This window comes from Salmo salar, chromosome 01 (assembly GCF_965601325.2).
Source record: "Salmo salar chromosome 01, fSalSal1, whole genome shotgun sequence".
NCBI classification, from domain to species: domain Eukaryota; kingdom Metazoa; phylum Chordata; class Actinopteri; order Salmoniformes; family Salmonidae; genus Salmo; species Salmo salar.
In genome coordinates, this window is record NC_138291.1 from 106,803,877 (window position 1) to 106,825,784 (window position 21,908).

The 21,908-nt window shown below is 45.3% G+C and overlaps 1 protein-coding gene across 2 annotated transcripts in view; it reads left to right on the top strand.

Moving 5' to 3' along the window:
- The window catches only part of LOC106569858 (E3 ubiquitin-protein ligase pellino homolog 1), a 71,105-nt gene that overhangs the window by 23,843 nt on the left and 25,354 nt on the right, over nt 1-21,908 (top strand). For both annotated transcript variants that reach the window (XM_082978738.1, XM_082978737.1), the window contains one exon: nt 1,083-1,292. In XM_082978738.1, coding sequence (XP_082834864.1) covers nt 1,204-1,292 — 89 coding nt within the window. In that variant the 5' untranslated portion in view covers nt 1,083-1,203. The remainder of the gene's footprint in view (nt 1-1,082; nt 1,293-21,908) is intronic.

Below are 21,908 nucleotides of genomic sequence, written 5' to 3' on the forward strand. Positions count from 1 at the left end.
TTCCCTTTCATTGAACTGTTGAAGGACGGGACTCAACCTGCGTGCCAAACAGGACACAGGCTAATTGTTGGTGTTGTTTTTAGGGGGGGAAACTGCCTGGCTGCACAAAGGCACCGTTGTCTGAGGAAGTGAGGTCACTGTGAAAGCCCTGGGTTGTATTCATTAAGGGAAACAGTAGCAAAACCTTTTGAAACTTTAAGCACCCCTTGTTTTTCTGCCGAGCGCATTTGGGGGAGTTTGGTGACCGCTTGTGGGAGTATAAACCTATCCTTAGGGGATACACAGAGACACAGCAGCAACCGTTTCAACCCCAGACCACACACACACACACACACACACACACACACACACACGTGTGGGTGTAGTTATCCTTTAATGCAGGGGGCACTAGCCAGAGACCGTTGTTTGGTTAGCGGTGTTTCTGTAGCTCTCATGAGATTTCTAAGCAAATGGCCACTGGATTGATGCAAATAATCATGGTATCATTCTGCCAGGTAGGCATAGGCTGCTTTGTAGTTAGCTTTAAATTGAGAGAGTTTTTGGGAAAGCCTTTCCATCTACCAGCAGATGGTTATCATTAGCATCATCGCTAACGGCTACACTAAGTGTAGACTAGACATAAGAGCACCACAACACAGACACGCATTCCTGAGCCCTTTCAGAAAGATGCAGGAAAATACTAATCACTGGTGCATTTTCTTCATGTCTTGTGAGTCACATGGGCAATTTTTAAGGAATGTTCTAGTCCAATACATTTTTGGAGTATTGTTTAATTCAGGTTTAATGTCTGGATTCCATGCTTGGTGCAACGCAGATTTAGTTTTTTCTAGGGCCCTATTTGTGTGTGTGTCTTAAAGGGTGTGTGGTGGTGTAACTGTCAGTGACTTCCTGTTCAGTGTAAGGTGAGACCTGAGAGATCAGGTGACTTCCTGATGTTGTGAGCTGTGTTGTCCACGTGTGACTGATCTCTCTCTCTCTCTCTCTCTCTCTCTCTCTCTCTCTCTCTCTCTCTCTCTCTCTCTCTCTCTCTCTCTCTCTCTCTCTCTCTCTCTCTCTCTCTCTCTCTCTCTCTCTCTCTCTAGGGTTGCGGCGGCGACAACCAACAGGCACATGCAGGATGAGGAGGCGGAGCTGAGGCTCAGCTGACCCCACCCCTTTAGTGTGACCTCCCTCCTACCCTCACCCATCCAGCCAGCCGGGCCCATGTTCTCTCCAGAGCAGGAAAATATCTCCCCCTCCTCCACCTCTTCTTCCAAAGTGCCAGTGAAATATGGAGAGCTCATGGTGCTGGGGTAAGGAGCCAACCACATTATAACACTTCACCACTTAGTTACTAACTCAGATCCTTATGGCTGTTCATCTATGTTGATGATACTAACTCAGATCCTTATGGCTGTTCCTCTATGTTGATGATACTAACTCAGATCCTTATGGCTGTTCCTCTATGTTGATGATACTAACTCAGATACTTATGGCTGTTCCTCTATGTTGATGATACTAACTCAGATCCTTATGGCTGTTCCTCTATGTTGATGATACTAACTCAGATCCTTATGGCTGTTCCTCTATGTTGATGATACTAACTCAGATACTTATGGCTGTTCCTCTATGTTAATGATACTAACTCAGATCCTTATGGCTGTTCCTCTATGTTGATGATACTAACTCAGATCCTTATGGCTGTTCCTCTATGTTGATGATACTAACTCAGATACTTATGGCTGTTCCTCTATGTTGATGATACTAACTCAGATCCTTATGGCTGTTCCTCTATGTTGATGATACTAACTCAGATCCTTATGGCTGTTCCTCTATGTTGATGATACTAACTCAGATCCTTATGGCTGTTCCTCTATGTTGATGATACTAACTCAGATACTTATGGCTGTTCCTCTATGTTGATGATACTAACTCAGATCCTTATGGCTGTTCCTCTATGTTGATGATACTAACTCAGATCCTTATGGCTGTTCCTCTATGTTGATGATACTAACTGACCTCCAGGCTGTCAGGTAGATGATTATAACAGTAGTGTTGGTCCTGGTCTCCAGGCTGTCAGGTAGATGATTATAACAGTAGTGTTGGTCCTGGTCTCCAGGCTGTCAGGTAGATGATTATAACAGTAGTGTTGGTCCTGGTCTCCAGGCTGTCAGGTAGATGATTATAACAGTAGTGTTGGTCCTGGTCTCCAGGCTGTCTGGTAGATGATTATAACAGTAGTGTTGGTCCTGGTCTCCAGACTGTCAGGTAGATGATTATAACAGTAGTGTTGGTCTCCAGGCTGTCTGGTAGATGATTATAACAGTAGTGTTGGTCTCCAGACTGTCAGGTAGATGATTATAACAGTAGTGTTGGTCCTGGTCTCCAGGCTGTCAGGTAGATGATTATAACAGTAGTGTTGGTCCTGGTCTCCAGGCTGTCAGGTAGATGATTATAACAGTAGTGTTGGTCCTGGTCTCCAGGCTGTCAGGTAGATGATTATAACAGTAGTGTTGGTCCTGGTCTCCAGACTGTCAGGTAGATGATTATAACAGTAGTGTTGGTCTCCAGGCTGTCAGGTAGATGATTATAACAGTAGTGTTGGTCTCCAGGCTGTCAGGTAGATGATTATAACAGTAGTGTTGGTCCTGGTCTCCAGGCTGTCAGGTAGATGATTATAACAGTAGTGTTGGTCCTGGTCTCCAGGCTGTCAGGTAGATGATTATAACAGTAGTGTTGGTCCTGGTCTCCAGGCTGTCAGGTAGATGATTATAACAGTAGTGTTGGTCCTGGTCTCCAGGCTGTCAGGTAGATGATTATAACAGTAGTGTTGGTCTCCAGGCTGTCAGGTAGATGATTATAACAGTAGTGTTGGTCCTGGTCTCCAGGCTGTCAGGTAGATGATTATAACAGTAGTGTTGGTCCTGGTCTCCAGGCTGTCAGGTAGATGATTATAACAGTAGTGTTGGTCTCCAGGCTGTCAGGTAGATGATTATAACAGTAGTGTTGGTCCTGGTCTCCAGGCTGTCAGGTAGATGATTATAACAGTAGTGTTGGTCTCCAGGCTGTCAGGTAGATGATTATAACAGTAGTGTTGGTCCTGGTCTCCAGGCTGTCAGGTAGATGATTATAACAGTAGTGTTGGTCCTGGTCTCCAGGCTGTCAGGTAGATGATTATAACAGTAGTGTTGGTCTCCAGACTGTCAGGTAGATGATTATAACAGTAGTGTTGGTCCTGGTCTCCAGGCTGTCAGGTAGATGATTATAACAGTAGTGTTGGTCCTGGTCTCCAGGCTGTCAGGTAGATGATTATAACAGTAGTGTTGGTCCTGGTCTCCAGGCTGTCAGGTAGATGATTATAACAGTAGTGTTGGTCTCCAGGCTGTCAGGTAGATGATTATAACAATAGTGTTGGTCTCCAGGCTGTCAGGTAGATGATTATAACAGTAGTGTTGGTCTCCAGGCTGTCAGGTAGATGATTATAACAATAGTGTTGGTCTCCAGGCTGTCAGGTAGATGATTATAACAGTAGTGTTGGTCTCAAGCTGTCAGGTAGATGATTATAACAGTAGTGTTGGTCTCCAGACTGTCAGGTAGATGATTATAACAGTAGTGTTGGTCTCCAGACTGTCAGGTAGATGATTATAACAGTAGTGTTGGTCTCCAGACTGTCAGGTAGATGATTATAACAGTAGTGTTGGTGTTGGTCTCCAGACTGTCAGGTAGATGATTATAACAGTAGTGTTGGTCTCCAGGCTGTCAGGTAGATGATTATAACAGTAGTGTTGGTCTCAAGCTGTCAGGTAGATGATTATAACAGTAGTGTTGGTCTCCAGACTGTCAGGTAGATGATTATAACAGTAGTGTTGGTCTCCAGACTGTCAGGTAGATGATTATAACAGTAGTGTTGGTCTCCAGACTGTCAGGTAGATGATTATAACAGTAGTGTTGGTCCTGGTCTCCAGGCTGTCAGGTAGATGATTATAACAGTAGTGTTGGTCCTGGTCTCCAGGCTGTCAGGTAGATGATTATAACAGTAGTGTTGGTCCTGGTCACCAGGCTGTCAGGTAGATGATTATAACAGTAGTGTTGGTTCTGGTCTCCAGGCTGTCAGGTAGATGATTATAGCAGTAGTGTTGGTCTCCAGGCTGTCAGGTTGATGAATATAACAGTAGTGTTGGTCTCCAGACTGTCAGGTAGATGATTATAACAGTAGTGTTGATCCTGGTCTCCAGACTGTCAGGTAGATGATTATAACACTAGTGTTGGTCTCCAGGCTGTCAGGTAGATGATTATAACAGTAGTGTTGGTCCTGGTCTCCAGACTGTCAGGTAGATGATTATAACAGTAGTGTTGGTCTCCAGACTGTCAGGTAGATGATTATAACAGTAGTGTTCGTCTCCAGGCTGTCAGGTAGATGATTATAACAGTAGTGTTGGTCCTCGTCTCCAGGCTGTCAGGTAGATGATTATAACAGTAGTGTTGGTCCTGGTCTCCAGGCTGTCAGGTAGATGATTATAACAGTAGTGTTGGTCCTGGTCTCCAGGCTGTCAGGTAGATGATTATAACAGTAGTGTTGGTCTCCAGGCTGTCAGGTAGATGATTATAACAGTAGTGTTGGTCCTGGTCTCCAGGCTGTCAGGTAGATGATTATAACAGTAGTGTTGGTCCTGGTCTCCAGACTGTCAGGTAGATGATTATAACAGTAGTGTTCGTCTCCAGGCTGTCAGGTAGATGATTATAACAGTAGTGTTGGTCCTGGTCTCCAGACTGTCAGGTAGATGATTATAACAGTAGTGTTGGTCCTGGTCTCCAGACTGTCAGGTAGATGATTATAACAGTAGTGTTGGTCCTGGTCTCCAGACTGTCAGGTAGATGATTATAACAGTAGTGTTGGTCCTGGTCTCCAGACTGTCAGGTAGATGATTATAACAGTAGTGTTGGTCCTGGTCTCCAGACTGTCAGGTAGATGATTATAACAGTAGTGTTGGTCCTGGTCTCCAGGCTGTCAGGTAGATGATTATAACAGTAGTGTTGGTCCTGGTCTCCAGGCTGTCAGGTAGATGATTATAACAGTAGTGTTGGTCCTGGTCACCAGGCTGTCAGGTAGATGATTATAACAGTTGTGTTGGTCCTGGTCTCCAGGCTGTCAGGTAGATGATTATAACAGTAGTGTTGGACCTGGTCTCCAGACTGTCAGGTAGATGATTATAACAGTAGTGTTCGTCTCCAGGCTGTCAGGTAGATGATTATAACAGTAGTGTTGGTCCTGGTCTCCAGGCTGTCAGGTAGATGATTATAACAGTAGTGTTGGTCCTGGTCTCCAGGCTGTCAGGTAGATGATTATAACAGTAGTGTTGGTCCTGGTCTCCAGGCTGTCAGGTAGATGATTATAACAGTAGTGTTGGTCCTGGTCTCCAGGCTGTCAGGTAGATGATTATAACAGTAGTGTTGGTCCTGGTCTCCAGGCTGTCAGGTAGATGATTATAACAGTAGTGTTGGTCCTGGTCTCCAGGCTGTCAGGTAGATGATTATAACAGTAGTGTTGGTCCTGGTCTCCAGGCTGTCAGGTAGATGATTATAACAGTAGTGTTGGTCCTGGTCTCCAGGCTGTCAGGTAGATGATTATAACAGTAGTGTTGGTCCTGGTCTCCAGACTGTCAGGTAGATGATTATAACAGTAGTGTTGGTCCTGGTCTCCAGGCTGTCAGGTAGATGATTATAACAGTAGTGTTGGTCCTGGTCTCCAGGCTGTCAGGTAGATGATTATAACAGTAGTGTTGGTCCTGGTCTCCAGGCTGTCAGGTAGATGATTATAACAGTAGTGTTGGTCCTGGTCTCCAGGCTGTCAGGTAGATGATTATAACAGTAGTGTTGGTCCTGGTCACCAGGCTGTCAGGTAGATGATTATAACAGTAGTGTTGGTCCTGGTCTCCAGGCTGTCAGGTAGATGATTATAACAGTAGTGTTGGTCCTGGTCTCCAGACTGTCAGGTAGATGATTATAACAGTAGTGTTGGTCTCCAGGCTGTCAGGTAGATGATTATAACAGTAGTGTTGGTCCTGGTCTCCAGGCTGTCAGGTAGATGATTATAACAGTAGTGTTGGTCTCCAGGCTGTCAGGTAGATGATTATAACAGTAGTGTTGGTCCTGGCCTCCAGACTGTCCGGTAGATGATTATAACAGTAGTGTTGGTCTCCAGGCTGTCAGGTAGATGATTATAACAGTAGTGTTGGTCCTGGTCTCCAGGCTGTCAGGTAGATGATTATAACAGTAGTGTTGGTCCTGGTCTCCAGGCTGTCAGGTAGATGATTATAACAGTAGTGTTGGTCCTGGTCTCCAGGCTGTCAGGTAGATGATTTTAACAGTAGTGTTGGTCTCCAGGCTGTCAGGTAGATGATTATAACAGTAGTGTTGGTCCTGGTCTCCAGGCTGTCAGGTAGATGATTATAACAGTAGTGTTGGTCCTGGTCTCCAGGCTGTCAGGTAGATGATTATAACAGTAGTGTTGGTCCTGGTCTCCAGGCTGTCAGGTAGATGATTATAACAGTAGTGTTGGTCCTGGTCTCCAGGCTGTCAGTTAGATGATTATAACAGTAGTGTTGGTCCTGGTCTCCAGGCTGTCAGGTAGATGATTATAACAGTAGTGTTGGTCCTGGTCTCCAGGCTGTCAGGTAGATGATTATAACAGTAGTGTTGGTCCTGGTCTCCAGGCTGTCAGGTAGATGATTATAACAGTAGTGTTGGTCCTGGTCTCCAGGCTGTCAGGTAGATGATTATAACAGTAGTGTTGGTCCTGGTCTCCAGGCTGTCAGGTAGATGATTATAACAGTAGTGTTGGTCTCCAGGCTGTCAGGTAGATGATTATAACAATAGTGTTGGTCTCCAGGCTGTCAGGTAGATGATAATAACAGTAGTGTTGGTCTCCAGGCTGTCAGGTAGATGATTATAACAATAGTGTTGGTCTCCAGGCTGTCAGGTAGATGATTATAACAGTAGTGTTGGTCTCAAGCTGTCAGGTAGATGATTATAACAGTAGTGTTGGTCTCCAGACTGTCAGGTAGATGATTATAACAGTAGTGTTGGTCTCCAGACTGTCAGGTAGATGATTATAACAGTAGTGTTGGTCTCCAGACTGTCAGGTAGATGATTATAACAGTAGTGTTGGTGTTGGTCTCCAGACTGTCAGGTAGATGATTATAACAGTAGTGTTGGTCTCCAGGCTGTCAGGTAGATGATTATAACAGTAGTGTTGGTCTCAAGCTGTCAGGTAGATGATTATAACAGTAGTGTTGGTCTCCAGACTGTCAGGTAGATGATTATAACAGTAGTGTTGGTCTCCAGACTGTCAGGTAGATGATTATAACAGTAGTGTTGGTCTCCAGACTGTCAGGTAGATGATTATAACAGTAGTGTTGGTCCTGGTCTCCAGGCTGTCAGGTAGATGATTATAACAGTAGTGTTGGTCCTGGTCTCCAGGCTGTCAGGTAGATGATTATAACAGTAGTGTTGGTCCTGGTCACCAGGCTGTCAGGTAGATGATTATAACAGTAGTGTTGGTTCTGGTCTCCAGGCTGTCAGGTAGATGATTATAGCAGTAGTGTTGGTCTCCAGGCTGTCAGGTTGATGAATATAACAGTAGTGTTGGTCTCCAGACTGTCAGGTAGATGATTATAACAGTAGTGTTGATCCTGGTCTCCAGACTGTCAGGTAGATGATTATAACACTAGTGTTGGTCTCCAGGCTGTCAGGTAGATGATTATAACAGTAGTGTTGGTCCTGGTCTCCAGACTGTCAGGTAGATGATTATAACAGTAGTGTTGGTCTCCAGACTGTCAGGTAGATGATTATAACAGTAGTGTTCGTCTCCAGGCTGTCAGGTAGATGATTATAACAGTAGTGTTGGTCCTGGTCTCCAGACTGTCAGGTAGATGATTATAACAGTAGTGTTGGTCCTGGTCTCCAGACTGTCAGGTAGATGATTATAACAGTAGTGTTGGTCCTGGTCTCCAGACTGTCAGGTAGATGATTATAACAGTAGTGTTGGTCCTGGTCTCCAGACTGTCAGGTAGATGATTATAACAGTAGTGTTGGTCCTGGTCTCCAGGCTGTCAGGTAGATGATTATAACAGTAGTGTTGGTCCTGGTCTCCAGGCTGTCAGGTAGATGATTATAACAGTAGTGTTGGTCCTGGTCACCAGGCTGTCAGGTAGATGATTATAACAGTTGTGTTGGTCCTGGTCTCCAGGCTGTCAGGTAGATGATTATAACAGTAGTGTTGGACCTGGTCTCCAGGCTGTCAGGTAGATGATTATAACAGTAGTGTTCGTCTCCAGGCTGTCAGGTAGATGATTATAACAGTAGTGTTGGTCCTGGTCTCCAGGCTGTCAGGTAGATGATTATAACAGTAGTGTTGGTCCTGGTCTCCAGGCTGTCAGGTAGATGATTATAACAGTAGTGTTGGTCCTGGTCTCCAGGCTGTCAGGTAGATGATTATAACAGTAGTGTTGGTCCTGGTCTCCAGGCTGTCAGGTAGATGATTATAACAGTAGTGTTGGTCCTGGTCTCCAGGCTGTCAGGTAGATGATTATAACAGTAGTGTTGGTCCTGGTCTCCAGGCTGTCAGGTAGATGATTATAACAGTAGTGTTGGTCCTGGTCTCCAGGCTGTCAGGTAGATGATTATAACAGTAGTGTTGGTCCTGGTCTCCAGGCTGTCAGGTAGATGATTATAACAGTAGTGTTGGTCCTGGTCTCCAGGCTGTCAGGTAGATGATTATAACAGTAGTGTTGGTCCTGGTCTCCAGACTGTCAGGTAGATGATTATAACAGTAGTGTTGGTCCTGGTCTCCAGGCTGTCAGGTAGATGATTATAACAGTAGTGTTGGTCCTGGTCTCCAGGCTGTCAGGTAGATGATTATAACAGTAGTGTTGGTCCTGGTCTCCAGGCTGTCAGGTAGATGATTATAACAGTAGTGTTGGTCCTGGTCTCCAGGCTGTCAGGTAGATGATTATAACAGTAGTGTTGGTCCTGGTCTCCAGGCTGTCAGGTAGATGATTATAACAGTAGTGTTGGTCCTGGTCTCCAGACTGTCAGGTAGATGATTATAACAGTAGTGTTGGTCTCCAGGCTGTCAGGTAGATGATTATAACAGTAGTGTTGGTCCTGGTCTCCAGGCTGTCAGGTAGATGATTATAACAGTAGTGTTGGTCTCCAGGCTGTCAGGTAGATGATTATAACAGTAGTGTTGGTCCTGGCCTCCAGACTGTCCGGTAGATGATTATAACAGTAGTGTTGGTCTCCAGGCTGTCAGGTAGATGATTATAACAGTAGTGTTGGTCCTGGTCTCCAGGCTGTCAGGTAGATGATTATAACAGTAGTGTTGGTCCTGGTCTCCAGGCTGTCAGGTAGATGATTATAACAGTAGTGTTGGTCCTGGTCACCAGGCTGTCAGGTAGATGATTATAACAGTTGTGTTGGTCCTGGTCTCCAGGCTGTCAGGTAGATGATTATAACAGTAGTGTTGGACCTGGTCTCCAGGCTGTCAGGTAGATGATTATAACAGTAGTGTTCGTCTCCAGGCTGTCAGGTAGATGATTATAACAGTAGTGTTGGTCCTGGTCTCCAGGCTGTCAGGTAGATGATTATAACAGTAGTGTTGGTCCTGGTCTCCAGGCTGTCAGGTAGATGATTATAACAGTAGTGTTGGTCCTGGTCTCCAGGCTGTCAGGTAGATGATTATAACAGTAGTGTTGGTCCTGGTCTCCAGGCTGTCAGGTAGATGATTATAACAGTAGTGTTGGTCCTGGTCTCCAGGCTGTCAGGTAGATGATTATAACAGTAGTGTTGGTCCTGGTCTCCAGACTGTCAGGTAGATGATTATAACAGTAGTGTTGGTCTCCAGGCTGTCAGGTAGATGATTATAACAGTAGTGTTGGTCCTGGTCTCCAGGCTGTCAGGTAGATGATTATAACAGTAGTGTTGGTCTCCAGGCTGTCAGGTAGATGATTATAACAGTAGTGTTGGTCCTGGCCTCCAGACTGTCCGGTAGATGATTATAACAGTAGTGTTGGTCTCCAGGCTGTCAGGTAGATGATTATAACAGTAGTGTTGGTCCTGGTCTCCAGGCTGTCAGGTAGATGATTATAACAGTAGTGTTGGTCCTGGTCTCCAGGCTGTCAGGTAGATGATTATAACAGTAGTGTTGGTCCTGGTCACCAGGCTGTCAGGTAGATGATTATAACAGTTGTGTTGGTCCTGGTCTCCAGGCTGTCAGGTAGATGATTATAACAGTAGTGTTGGACCTGGTCTCCAGGCTGTCAGGTAGATGATTATAACAGTAGTGTTCGTCTCCAGGCTGTCAGGTAGATGATTATAACAGTAGTGTTGGTCCTGGTCTCCAGGCTGTCAGGTAGATGATTATAACAGTAGTGTTGGTCCTGGTCTCCAGGCTGTCAGGTAGATGATTATAACAGTAGTGTTGGTCCTGGTCTCCAGGCTGTCAGGTAGATGATTATAACAGTAGTGTTGGTCCTGGTCTCCAGGCTGTCAGGTAGATGATTATAACAGTAGTGTTGGTCCTGGTCTCCAGGCTGTCAGGTAGATGATTATAACAGTAGTGTTGGTCCTGGTCTCCAGGCTGTCAGGTAGATGATTATAACAGTAGTGTTGGTCCTGGTCTCCAGGCTGTCAGGTAGATGATTATAACAGTAGTGTTGGTCCTGGTCTCCAGGCTGTCAGGTAGATGATTATAACAGTAGTGTTGGTCCTGGTCTCCAGGCTGTCAGGTAGATGATTATAACAGTAGTGTTGGTCCTGGTCTCCAGGCTGTCAGGTAGATGATTATAACAGTAGTGTTGGTCCTGGTCTCCAGACTGTCAGGTAGATGATTATAACAGTAGTGTTGGTCCTGGTCTCCAGGCTGTCAGGTAGATGATTATAACAGTAGTGTTGGTCCTGGTCTCCAGGCTGTCAGGTAGATGATTATAACAGTAGTGTTGGTCCTGGTCTCCAGGCTGTCAGGTAGATGATTATAACAGTAGTGTTGGTCCTGGTCACCAGGCTGTCAGGTAGATGATTATAACAGTAGTGTTGGTCCTGGTCTCCAGGCTGTCAGGTAGATGATTATAACAGTAGTGTTGGTCCTGGTCTCCAGACTGTCAGGTAGATGATTATAACAGTAGTGTTGGTCTCCAGGCTGTCAGGTAGATGATTATAACAGTAGTGTTGGTCCTGGTCTCCAGGCTGTCAGGTAGATGATTATAACAGTAGTGTTGGTCTCCAGGCTGTCAGGTAGATGATTATAACAGTAGTGTTGGTCCTGGCCTCCAGACTGTCCGGTAGATGATTATAACAGTAGTGTTGGTCTCCAGGCTGTCAGGTAGATGATTATAACAGTAGTGTTGGTCCTGGTCTCCAGGCTGTCAGGTAGATGATTATAACAGTAGTGTTGGTCCTGGTCTCCAGGCTGTCAGGTAGATGATTATAACAGTAGTGTTGGTCCTGGTCTCCAGGCTGTCAGGTAGATGATTATAACAGTAGTGTTGGTCCTGGTCTCCAGACTGTCAGGTAGATGATTATAACAGTAGTGTTGGTCCTGGTCTCCAGACTGTCAGGTAGATGATTATAACAGTAGTGTTGGTCTCCAGACTGTCAGTTAGATGATTATAACAGTAGTGTTGATCCTGGTCTCCAGGCTGTCAGGTAGATGATTATAACAGTAGTGTTGGTCCTGGTCTCCAGGCTGTCAGGTAGATGATTATAACAGTAGTGTTGGTCCTGGTCTCCAGGGTGTCAGGTAGATGATTATAACAGTAGTGTTGGTCCTGGTCTCCAGACTGTCAGGTAGATGATTATAACAGTAGTGTTGGTCCTGGTCTCCAGACTGTCAGGTAGATGATTATAACAGTAGTGTTGGTCCTGGTCTCCAGGCTGTCAGGTAGATGATTATAACAGTAGTGTTGGTCCTGGTCTCCAGACTGTCAGGTAGATGATTATAACAGTAGTGTTGGTCATGGTCTCCAGACTGTCAGGTAGATGATTATAACAGTAGTGTTCGTCTCCAGGCTGTCAGGTAGATGATTATAACAGTAGTGTTGGTCCTGGTCTCCAGGCTGTCAGGTAGATGATTATAACAGTAGTGTTGGTCCTGGTCTCCAGACTGTCAGGTAGATGATTATAACAGTAGTGTTGGTCCTGGTCTCCAGGCTGTCAGGTAGATGATTATAACAGTAGTGTTGGTCCTGGTCTCCAGGCTGTCAGGTAGATGATTATAACAGTAGTGTTGGTCCTGGTCTCCAGGCTGTCAGGTAGATGATTATAACAGTAGTGTTGGTCCTGGTCACCAGGCTGTCAGGTAGATGATTATAACAGTAGTGTTGGTCCTGGTCTCCAGGCTGTCAGGTAGATGATTATAACAGTAGTGTTGGTCCTGGTCTCCAGACTGTCAGGTAGATGATTATAACAGTAGTGTTGGTCTCCAGGCTGTCAGGTAGATGATTATAACAGTAGTGTTGGTCCTGGTCTCCAGGCTGTCAGGTAGATGATTATAACAGTAGTGTTGGTCTCCAGGCTGTCAGGTAGATGATTATAACAGTAGTGTTGGTCCTGGCCTCCAGACTGTCCGGTAGATGATTATAACAGTAGTGTTGGTCTCCAGGCTGTCAGGTAGATGATTATAACAGTAGTGTTGGTCCTGGTCTCCAGGCTGTCAGGTAGATGATTATAACAGTAGTGTTGGTCCTGGTCTCCAGGCTGTCAGGTAGATGATTATAACAGTAGTGTTGGTCCTGGTCTCCAGGCTGTCAGGTAGATGATTATAACAGTAGTGTTGGTCTCCAGGCTGTCAGGTAGATGATTATAACAGTAGTGTTGGTCCTGGTCTCCAGGCTGTCAGGTAGATGATTATAACAGTAGTGTTGGTCCTGGTCTCCAGGCTGTCAGGTAGATGATTATAACAGTAGTGTTGGTCCTGGTCTCCAGGCTGTCAGGTAGATGATTATAACAGTAGTGTTGGTCCTGGTCTCCAGGCTGTCAGGTAGATGATTATAACAGTAGTGTTGGTCCTGGTCTCCAGGCTGTCAGGTAGATGATTATAACAGTAGTGTTGGTCCTGGTCTCCAGGCTGTCAGGTAGATGATTATAACAGTAGTGTTGGTCCTGGTCTCCAGGCTGTCAGGTAGATGATTATAACAGTAGTGTTGGTCTCCAGGCTGTCAGGTAGATGATTATAACAATAGTGTTGGTCTCCAGGCTGTCAGGTAGATGATTATAACAGTAGTGTTGGTCTCCAGGCTGTCAGGTAGATGATTATAACAATAGTGTTGGTCTCCAGGCTGTCAGGTAGATGATTATAACAGTAGTGTTGGTCTCAAGCTGTCAGGTAGATGATTATAACAGTAGTGTTGGTCTCCAGACTGTCAGGTAGATGATTATAACAGTAGTGTTGGTCTCCAGACTGTCAGGTAGATGATTATAACAGTAGTGTTGGTCTCCAGACTGTCAGGTAGATGATTATAACAGTAGTGTTGGTGTTGGTCTCCAGACTGTCAGGTAGATGATTATAACAGTAGTGTTGGTCTCCAGGCTGTCAGGTAGATGATTATAACAGTAGTGTTGGTCTCAAGCTGTCAGGTAGATGATTATAACAGTAGTGTTGGTCTCCAGACTGTCAGGTAGATGATTATAACAGTAGTGTTGGTCTCCAGACTGTCAGGTAGATGATTATAACAGTAGTGTTGGTCTCCAGACTGTCAGGTAGATGATTATAACAGTAGTGTTGGTCCTGGTCACCAGGCTGTCAGGTAGATGATTATAACAGTAGTGTTGGTTCTGGTCTCCAGGCTGTCAGGTAGATGATTATAGCAGTAGTGTTGGTCTCCAGGCTGTCAGGTTGATGAATATAACAGTAGTGTTGGTCTCCAGACTGTCAGGTAGATGATTATAACAGTAGTGTTGATCCTGGTCTCCAGACTGTCAGGTAGATGATTATAACACTAGTGTTGGTCTCCAGGCTGTCAGGTAGATGATTATAACAGTAGTGTTGGTCCTGGTCTCCAGACTGTCAGGTAGATGATTATAACAGTAGTGTTGGTCTCCAGACTGTCAGGTAGATGATTATAACAGTAGTGTTCGTCTCCAGGCTGTCAGGTAGATGATTATAACAGTAGTGTTGGTCCTCGTCTCCAGGCTGTCAGGTAGATGATTATAACAGTAGTGTTGGTCCTGGTCTCCAGGCTGTCAGGTAGATGATTATAACAGTAGTGTTGGTCCTGGTCTCCAGGCTGTCAGGTAGATGATTATAACAGTAGTGTTGGTCCTGGTCTCCAGACTGTCAGGTAGATGATTATAACAGTAGTGTTCGTCTCCAGGCTGTCAGGTAGATGATTATAACAGTAGTGTTGGTCCTGGTCTCCAGACTGTCAGGTAGATGATTATAACAGTAGTGTTGGTCCTGGTCTCCAGACTGTCAGGTAGATGATTATAACAGTAGTGTTGGTCCTGGTCTCCAGACTGTCAGGTAGATGATTATAACAGTAGTGTTGGTCCTGGTCTCCAGACTGTCAGGTAGATGATTATAACAGTAGTGTTGGTCCTGGTCTCCAGGCTGTCAGGTAGATGATTATAACAGTAGTGTTGGTCCTGGTCTCCAGGCTGTCAGGTAGATGATTATAACAGTAGTGTTGGTCCTGGTCACCAGGCTGTCAGGTAGATGATTATAACAGTTGTGTTGGTCCTGGTCTCCAGGCTGTCAGGTAGATGATTATAACAGTAGTGTTGGACCTGGTCTCCAGGCTGTCAGGTAGATGATTATAACAGTAGTGTTCGTCTCCAGGCTGTCAGGTAGATGATTATAACAGTAGTGTTGGTCCTGGTCTCCAGGCTGTCAGGTAGATGATTATAACAGTAGTGTTGGTCCTGGTCTCCAGGCTGTCAGGTAGATGATTATAACAGTAGTGTTGGTCCTGGTCTCCAGGCTGTCAGGTAGATGATTATAACAGTAGTGTTGGTCCTGGTCTCCAGGCTGTCAGGTAGATGATTATAACAGTAGTGTTGGTCCTGGTCTCCAGGCTGTCAGGTAGATGATTATAACAGTAGTGTTGGTCCTGGTCTCCAGGCTGTCAGGTAGATGATTATAACAGTAGTGTTGGTCCTGGTCTCCAGGCTGTCAGGTAGATGATTATAACAGTAGTGTTGGTCCTGGTCTCCAGGCTGTCAGGTAGATGATTATAACAGTAGTGTTGGTCCTGGTCTCCAGGCTGTCAGGTAGATGATTATAACAGTAGTGTTGGTCCTGGTCTCCAGGCTGTCAGGTAGATGATTATAACAGTAGTGTTGGTCCTGGTCTCCAGACTGTCAGGTAGATGATTATAACAGTAGTGTTGGTCCTGGTCTCCAGGCTGTCAGGTAGATGATTATAACAGTAGTGTTGGTCCTGGTCTCCAGACTGTCAGGTAGATGATTATAACAGTAGTGTTGGTCTCCAGGCTGTCAGGTAGATGATTATAACAGTAGTGTTGGTCCTGGTCTCCAGGCTGTCAGGTAGATGATTATAACAGTAGTGTTGGTCTCCAGGCTGTCAGGTAGATGATTATAACAGTAGTGTTGGTCCTGGCCTCCAGACTGTCCGGTAGATGATTATAACAGTAGTGTTGGTCTCCAGGCTGTCAGGTAGATGATTATAACAGTAGTGTTGGTCCTGGTCTCCAGGCTGTCAGGTAGATGATTATAACAGTAGTGTTGGTCCTGGTCTCCAGGCTGTCAGGTAGATGATTATAACAGTAGTGTTGGTCCTGGTCTCCAGGCTGTCAGGTAGATGATTATAACAGTAGTGTTGGTCCTGGTCTCCAGACTGTCAGGTAGATGATTATAACAGTAGTGTTGGTCCTGGTCTCCAGACTGTCAGGTAGATGATTATAACAGTAGTGTTGGTCTCCAGACTGTCAGTTAGATGATTATAACAGTAGTGTTGATCCTGGTCTCCAGGCTGTCAGGTAGATGATTATAACAGTAGTGTTGGTCCTGGTCTCCAGGCTGTCAGGTAGATGATTATAACAGTAGTGTTGGTCCTGGTCTCCAGGGTGTCAGGTAGATGATTATAACAGTAGTGTTGGTCCTGGTCTCCAGACTGTCAGGTAGATGATTATAACAGTAGTGTTGGTCCTGGTCTCCAGACTGTCAGGTAGATGATTATAACAGTAGTGTTGGTCCTGGTCTCCAGGCTGTCAGGTAGATGATTATAACAGTAGTGTTGGTCCTGGTCTCCAGACTGTCAGGTAGATGATTATAACAGTAGTGTTGGTCATGGTCTCCAGACTGTCAGGTAGATGATTATAACAGTAGTGTTCGTCTCCAGGCTGTCAGGTAGATGATTATAACAGTAGTGTTGGTCCTGGTCTCCAGGCTGTCAGGTAGATGATTATAACAGTAGTGTTGGTCCTGGTCTCCAGGCTGTCAGGTAGATGATTATAACAGTAGTGTTGGTCCTGGTCTCCAGGCTGTCAGGTAGATGATTATAACAGTAGTGTTGGTCCTGGTCTCCAGACTGTCAGGTAGATGATTATAACAGTAGTGTTGGTCCTGGTCTCCAGGCTGTCAGGTAGATGATTATAACAGTAGTGTTGGTCCTGGTCTCCAGGCTGTCAGGTAGATGATTATAACAGTAGTGTTGGTCCTGGTCTCCAGGCTGTCAGGTAGATGATTATAACAGTAGTGTTGGTCCTGGTCTCCAGGCTGTCAGGTAGATGATTATAACAGTTGTGTTGGTCCTGGTCTCCAGGCTGTCAGGTAGATGATTATAACAGTAGTGTTGGTCCTGGTCTCCAGGCTGTCAGGTAGATGATTATAACAGTAGTGTTGGTCCTGGTCTCCAGGCTGTCAGGTAGATGATTATAACAGTAGTGTTGGTCCTGGTCTCCAGGCTGTCAGGTAGATGATTATAACAGTAGTGTTGGTCCTGGTCTCCAGGCTGTCAGGTAGATGATTATAACAGTAGTGTTGGTCCTGGTCTCCAGGCTGTCAGGTAGATTATTATAACAGTAGTGTTGGTCCTGGTCTCCAGGCTGTCAGGTAGATGATTATAACAGTAGTGTTGGTCCTGGTCACCAGGCTGTCAGGTAGATGATTATAACAGTAGTGTTCGTCTCCAGGCTGTCAGGTAGATGATTATAACAGTAGTGTTGGTCTCCAGGCTGTCAGGTAGATGATTATAACAGTAGTGTTGGTCCTGGTCTCCAGACTGTCAGGTAGATGATTATAACCGTAGTGTTGGTCTCCAGACTGTCAGGTAGATGATTATAACAGTAGTGTTGGTCTCCAGGCTGTCAGGTAGATGATTATAACAGTAGTGTTGGTCTCCAGGCTGTCAGGTAGATGATTATAACAGTAGTGTTGGTCCTGGTCTCCAGACTGTCAGGTAGATGATTATAACAGTAGTGTTGGTCTCCAGACTGTCAGGTAGATGATTATAACAGTAGTGTTGGTCTCCAGACTGTCAGTTAGATGATTTTAACAGTAGTGTTGATCCTGGTCTCCAGGCTGTCAGGTAGATGATTATAACAGTAGTGTTGGTCTCCAGGCTGTCAGGTAGATGATTATAACAGTAGTGTTGGTCCTGGTCTCCAGGCTGTCAGGTAGATGATTATAACAGTAGTGTTGGTCCTGGTCTCCAGGCTGTCAGGTAGATGATTATAACAGTAGTGTTGGTCCTGGTCTCCAGGCTGTCAGGTAGATGATTATAACAGTAGTGTTGGTCCTGGTCTCCAGACTGTCAGGTAGATGATTATAACAGTAGTGTTGGTCCTGGTCTCCAGACTGTCAGGTAGATGATTATAACAGTAGTGTTGGTCCTGGTCTCCAGGCTGTCAGGTAGATGATTATAACAGTAGTGTTGGTCCTGGTCTCCAGACTGTCAGGTAGATGATTATAACAGTAGTGTTGGTCATGGTCTCCAGACTGTCAGGTAGATGATTATAACAGTAGTGTTCGTCTCCAGGCTGTCAGGTAGATGATTATAACAGTAGTGTTGGTCCTGGTCTCCAGGCTGTCAGGTAGATGATTATAACAGTAGTGTTGGTCCTGGTCTCCAGGCTGTCAGGTAGATGATTATAACAGTAGTGTTGGTCCTGGTCTCCAGGCTGTCAGGTAGATGATTATAACAGTAGTGTTGGTCCTGGTCTCCAGACTGTCAGGTAGATGATTATAACAGTAGTGTTGGTCCTGGTCTCCAGGCTGTCAGGTAGATGATTATAACAGTAGTGTTGGTCCTGGTCTCCAGGCTGTCAGGTAGATGATTATAACAGTAGTGTTGGTCCTGGTCTCCAGGCTGTCAGGTAGATGATTATAACAGTAGTGTTGGTCCTGGTCTCCAGGCTGTCAGGTAGATGATTATAACAGTTGTGTTGGTCCTGGTCTCCAGGCTGTCAGGTAGATGATTATAACAGTAGTGTTGGTCCTGGTCTCCAGGCTGTCAGGTAGATGATTATAACAGTAGTGTTGGTCCTGGTCTCCAGGCTGTCAGGTAGATGATTATAACAGTAGTGTTGGTCCTGGTCTCCAGGCTGTCAGGTAGATGATTATAACAGTAGTGTTGGTCCTGGTCTCCAGGCTGTCAGGTAGATGATTATAACAGTAGTGTTGGTCCTGGTCTCCAGGCTGTCAGGTAGATTATTATAACAGTAGTGTTGGTCCTGGTCTCCAGGCTGTCAGGTAGATGATTATAACAGTAGTGTTGGTCCTGGTCACCAGGCTGTCAGGTAGATGATTATAACAGTAGTGTTCGTCTCCAGGCTGTCAGGTAGATGATTATAACAGTAGTGTTGGTCTCCAGGCTGTCAGGTAGATGATTATAACAGTAGTGTTGGTCCTGGTCTCCAGACTGTCAGGTAGATGATTATAACCGTAGTGTTGGTCTCCAGACTGTCAGGTAGATGATTATAACAGTAGTGTTGGTCTCCAGGCTGTCAGGTAGATGATTATAACAGTAGTGTTGGTCCTGGTCTCCAGACTGTCAGGTAGATGATTATAACAGTAGTGTTGGTCCTGGTCTCCAGGCTGTCAGGTAGATGATTATAACAGTAGTGTTGGTCCTGGTCTCCAGGCTGTCAGGTAGATGATTATAACAGTAGTGTTGGTCCTGGTCTCCAGGCTGTCAGGTAGATGATTATAACAGTAGTGTTGGTCCTGGTCTCCAGGCTGTCAGGTAGATGATTATAACAGTTGTGTTGGTCCTGGTCTCCAGGCTGTCAGGTAGATGATTATAACAGTAGTGTTGGTCCTGGTCTCCAGGCTGTCAGGTAGATGATTATAACAGTAGTGTTGGTCCTGGTCTCCAGGCTGTCAGGTAGATGATTATAACAGTAGTGTTGGTCCTGGTCTCCAGGCTGTCAGGTAGATGATTATAACAGTAGTGTTGGTCCTGGTCTCCAGGCTGTCAGGTAGATGATTATAACAGTAGTGTTGGTCCTGGTCTCCAGGCTGTCAGGTAGATTATTATAACAGTAGTGTTGGTCCTGGTCTCCAGGCTGTCAGGTAGATGATTATAACAGTAGTGTTGGTCCTGGTCACCAGGCTGTCAGGTAGATGATTATAACAGTAGTGTTCGTCTCCAGGCTGTCAGGTAGATGATTATAACAGTAGTGTTGGTCTCCAGGCTGTCAGGTAGATGATTATAACAGTAGTGTTGGTCCTGGTCTCCAGACTGTCAGGTAGATGATTATAACCGTAGTGTTGGTCTCCAGACTGTCAGGTAGATGATTATAACAGTAGTGTTGGTCTCCAGGCTGTCAGGTAGATGATTATAACAGTAGTGTTGGTCTCCAGGCTGTCAGGTAGATGATTATAACAGTAGTGTTGGTCCTGGTCTCCAGACTGTCAGGTAGATGATTATAACAGTAGTGTTGGTCTCCAGACTGTCAGGTAGATGATTATAACAGTAGTGTTGGTCTCCAGACTGTCAGTTAGATGATTTTAACAGTAGTGTTGATCCTGGTCTCCAGGCTGTCAGGTAGATGATTATAACAGTAGTGTTGGTCCTGGTCTCCAGGCTGTCAGGTAGATGATTATAACAGTAGTGTTGGTCCTGGTCTCCAGGGTGTCAGGTAGATGATTATAACAGTAGTGTTGGTCCTGGTCTCCAGACTGTCAGGTAGATGATTATAACAGTAGTGTTGGTCCTGGTCTCCAGACTGTCAGGTAGATGATTATAACAGTAGTGTTGGTCCTGGTCTCCAGGCTGTCAGGTAGATGATTATAACAGTAGTGTTGGTCCTGGTCTCCAGACTGTCAGGTAGATGATTATAACAGTAGTGTTGGTCATGGTCTCCAGACTGTCAGGTAGATGATTATAACAGTAGTGTTCGTCTCCAGGCTGTCAGGTAGATGATTATAACAGTAGTGTTGGTCCTGGTCTCCAGGCTGTCAGGTAGATGATTATAACAGTAGTGTTGGTCCTGGTCTCCAGGCTGTCAGGTAGATGATTATAACAGTAGTGTTGGTCCTGGTCTCCAGGCTGTCAGGTAGATGATTATAACAGTAGTGTTGGTCCTGGTCTCCAGACTGTCAGGTAGATGATTATAACAGTAGTGTTGGTCCTGGTCTCCAGGCTGTCAGGTAGATGATTATAACAGTAGTGTTGGTCCTGGTCTCCAGGCTGTCAGGTAGATGATTATAACAGTAGTGTTGGTCCTGGTCTCCAGGCTGTCAGGTAGATGATTATAACAGTAGTGTTGGTCCTGGTCTCCAGGCTGTCAGGTAGATGATTATAACAGTTGTGTTGGTCCTGGTCTCCAGGCTGTCAGGTAGATGATTATAACAGTAGTGTTGGTCCTGGTCTCCAGGCTGTCAGGTAGATGATTATAACAGTAGTGTTGGTCCTGGTCTCCAGGCTGTCAGGTAGATGATTATAACAGTAGTGTTGGTCCTGGTCTCCAGGCTGTCAGGTAGATGATTATAACAGTAGTGTTGGTCCTGGTCTCCAGGCTGTCAGGTAGATGATTATAACAGTAGTGTTGGTCCTGGTCTCCAGGCTGTCAGGTAGATTATTATAACAGTAGTGTTGGTCCTGGTCTCCAGGCTGTCAGGTAGATGATTATAACAGTAGTGTTGGTCCTGGTCTCCAGACTGTCAGGTAGATGATTATAACAGTAGTGTTGGTCTCCAGACTGTCAAGTAGATGATTATAACAGTAGTGTTGGTCTCCAGGCTGTCAGGTAGATGATTATAACAGTAGTGTTGGTCTCCAGGCTGTCAGGTAGATGATTATAACAGTAGTGTTGGTCCTGGTCTCCAGACTGTCAGGTAGATGATTATAACAGTAGTGTTGGTCTCCAGACTGTCAGGTAGATGATTATAACAGTAGTGTTGGTCCGGTTCTCCAGACTGTCAGGTAGATGATTCTAACAGTAGTGTTGGTCCTGGTCTCCAGACTGTCAGGTAGATGATTATAACAGTAGTGTTGGTCCTGGTCTCCAGGCTGTCAGGTAGATGATTATAACAGTAGTGTTGGTCCTGGTCTCCAGACTGTCAGGTAGATGATTATAACAGTAGTGTTGGTCTCCAGGCTGTCAGGTAGATGATTATAACAGTACTGTTGGTCTCCAGACTGTCAGGTAGATGATTATAACATTAGTGTTGGTCCTGGTTTCCAGGCTGTCAGGTAGATGATTATAACAGTAGTGTTGGTCCTGGTCTCCAGGCTGTCAGGTAGATGATTATAACAGTAGTGTTGGTCCTGGTCTCCAGACTGTCAGGTAGATGATTATAACAGTAGTGTTGGTCCTGGTCTCCAGGCTGTCAGGTAGATGATTATAACAGTAGTGTTGGTCTCCAGGCTGTCAGGTAGATGATTATAACAGTAGTGTTGGTCCTGGTCTCCAGACTGTCAGGTAGATGATTATAACAGTAGTGTTGGTCCTGGTCTCCAGGCTGTCAGG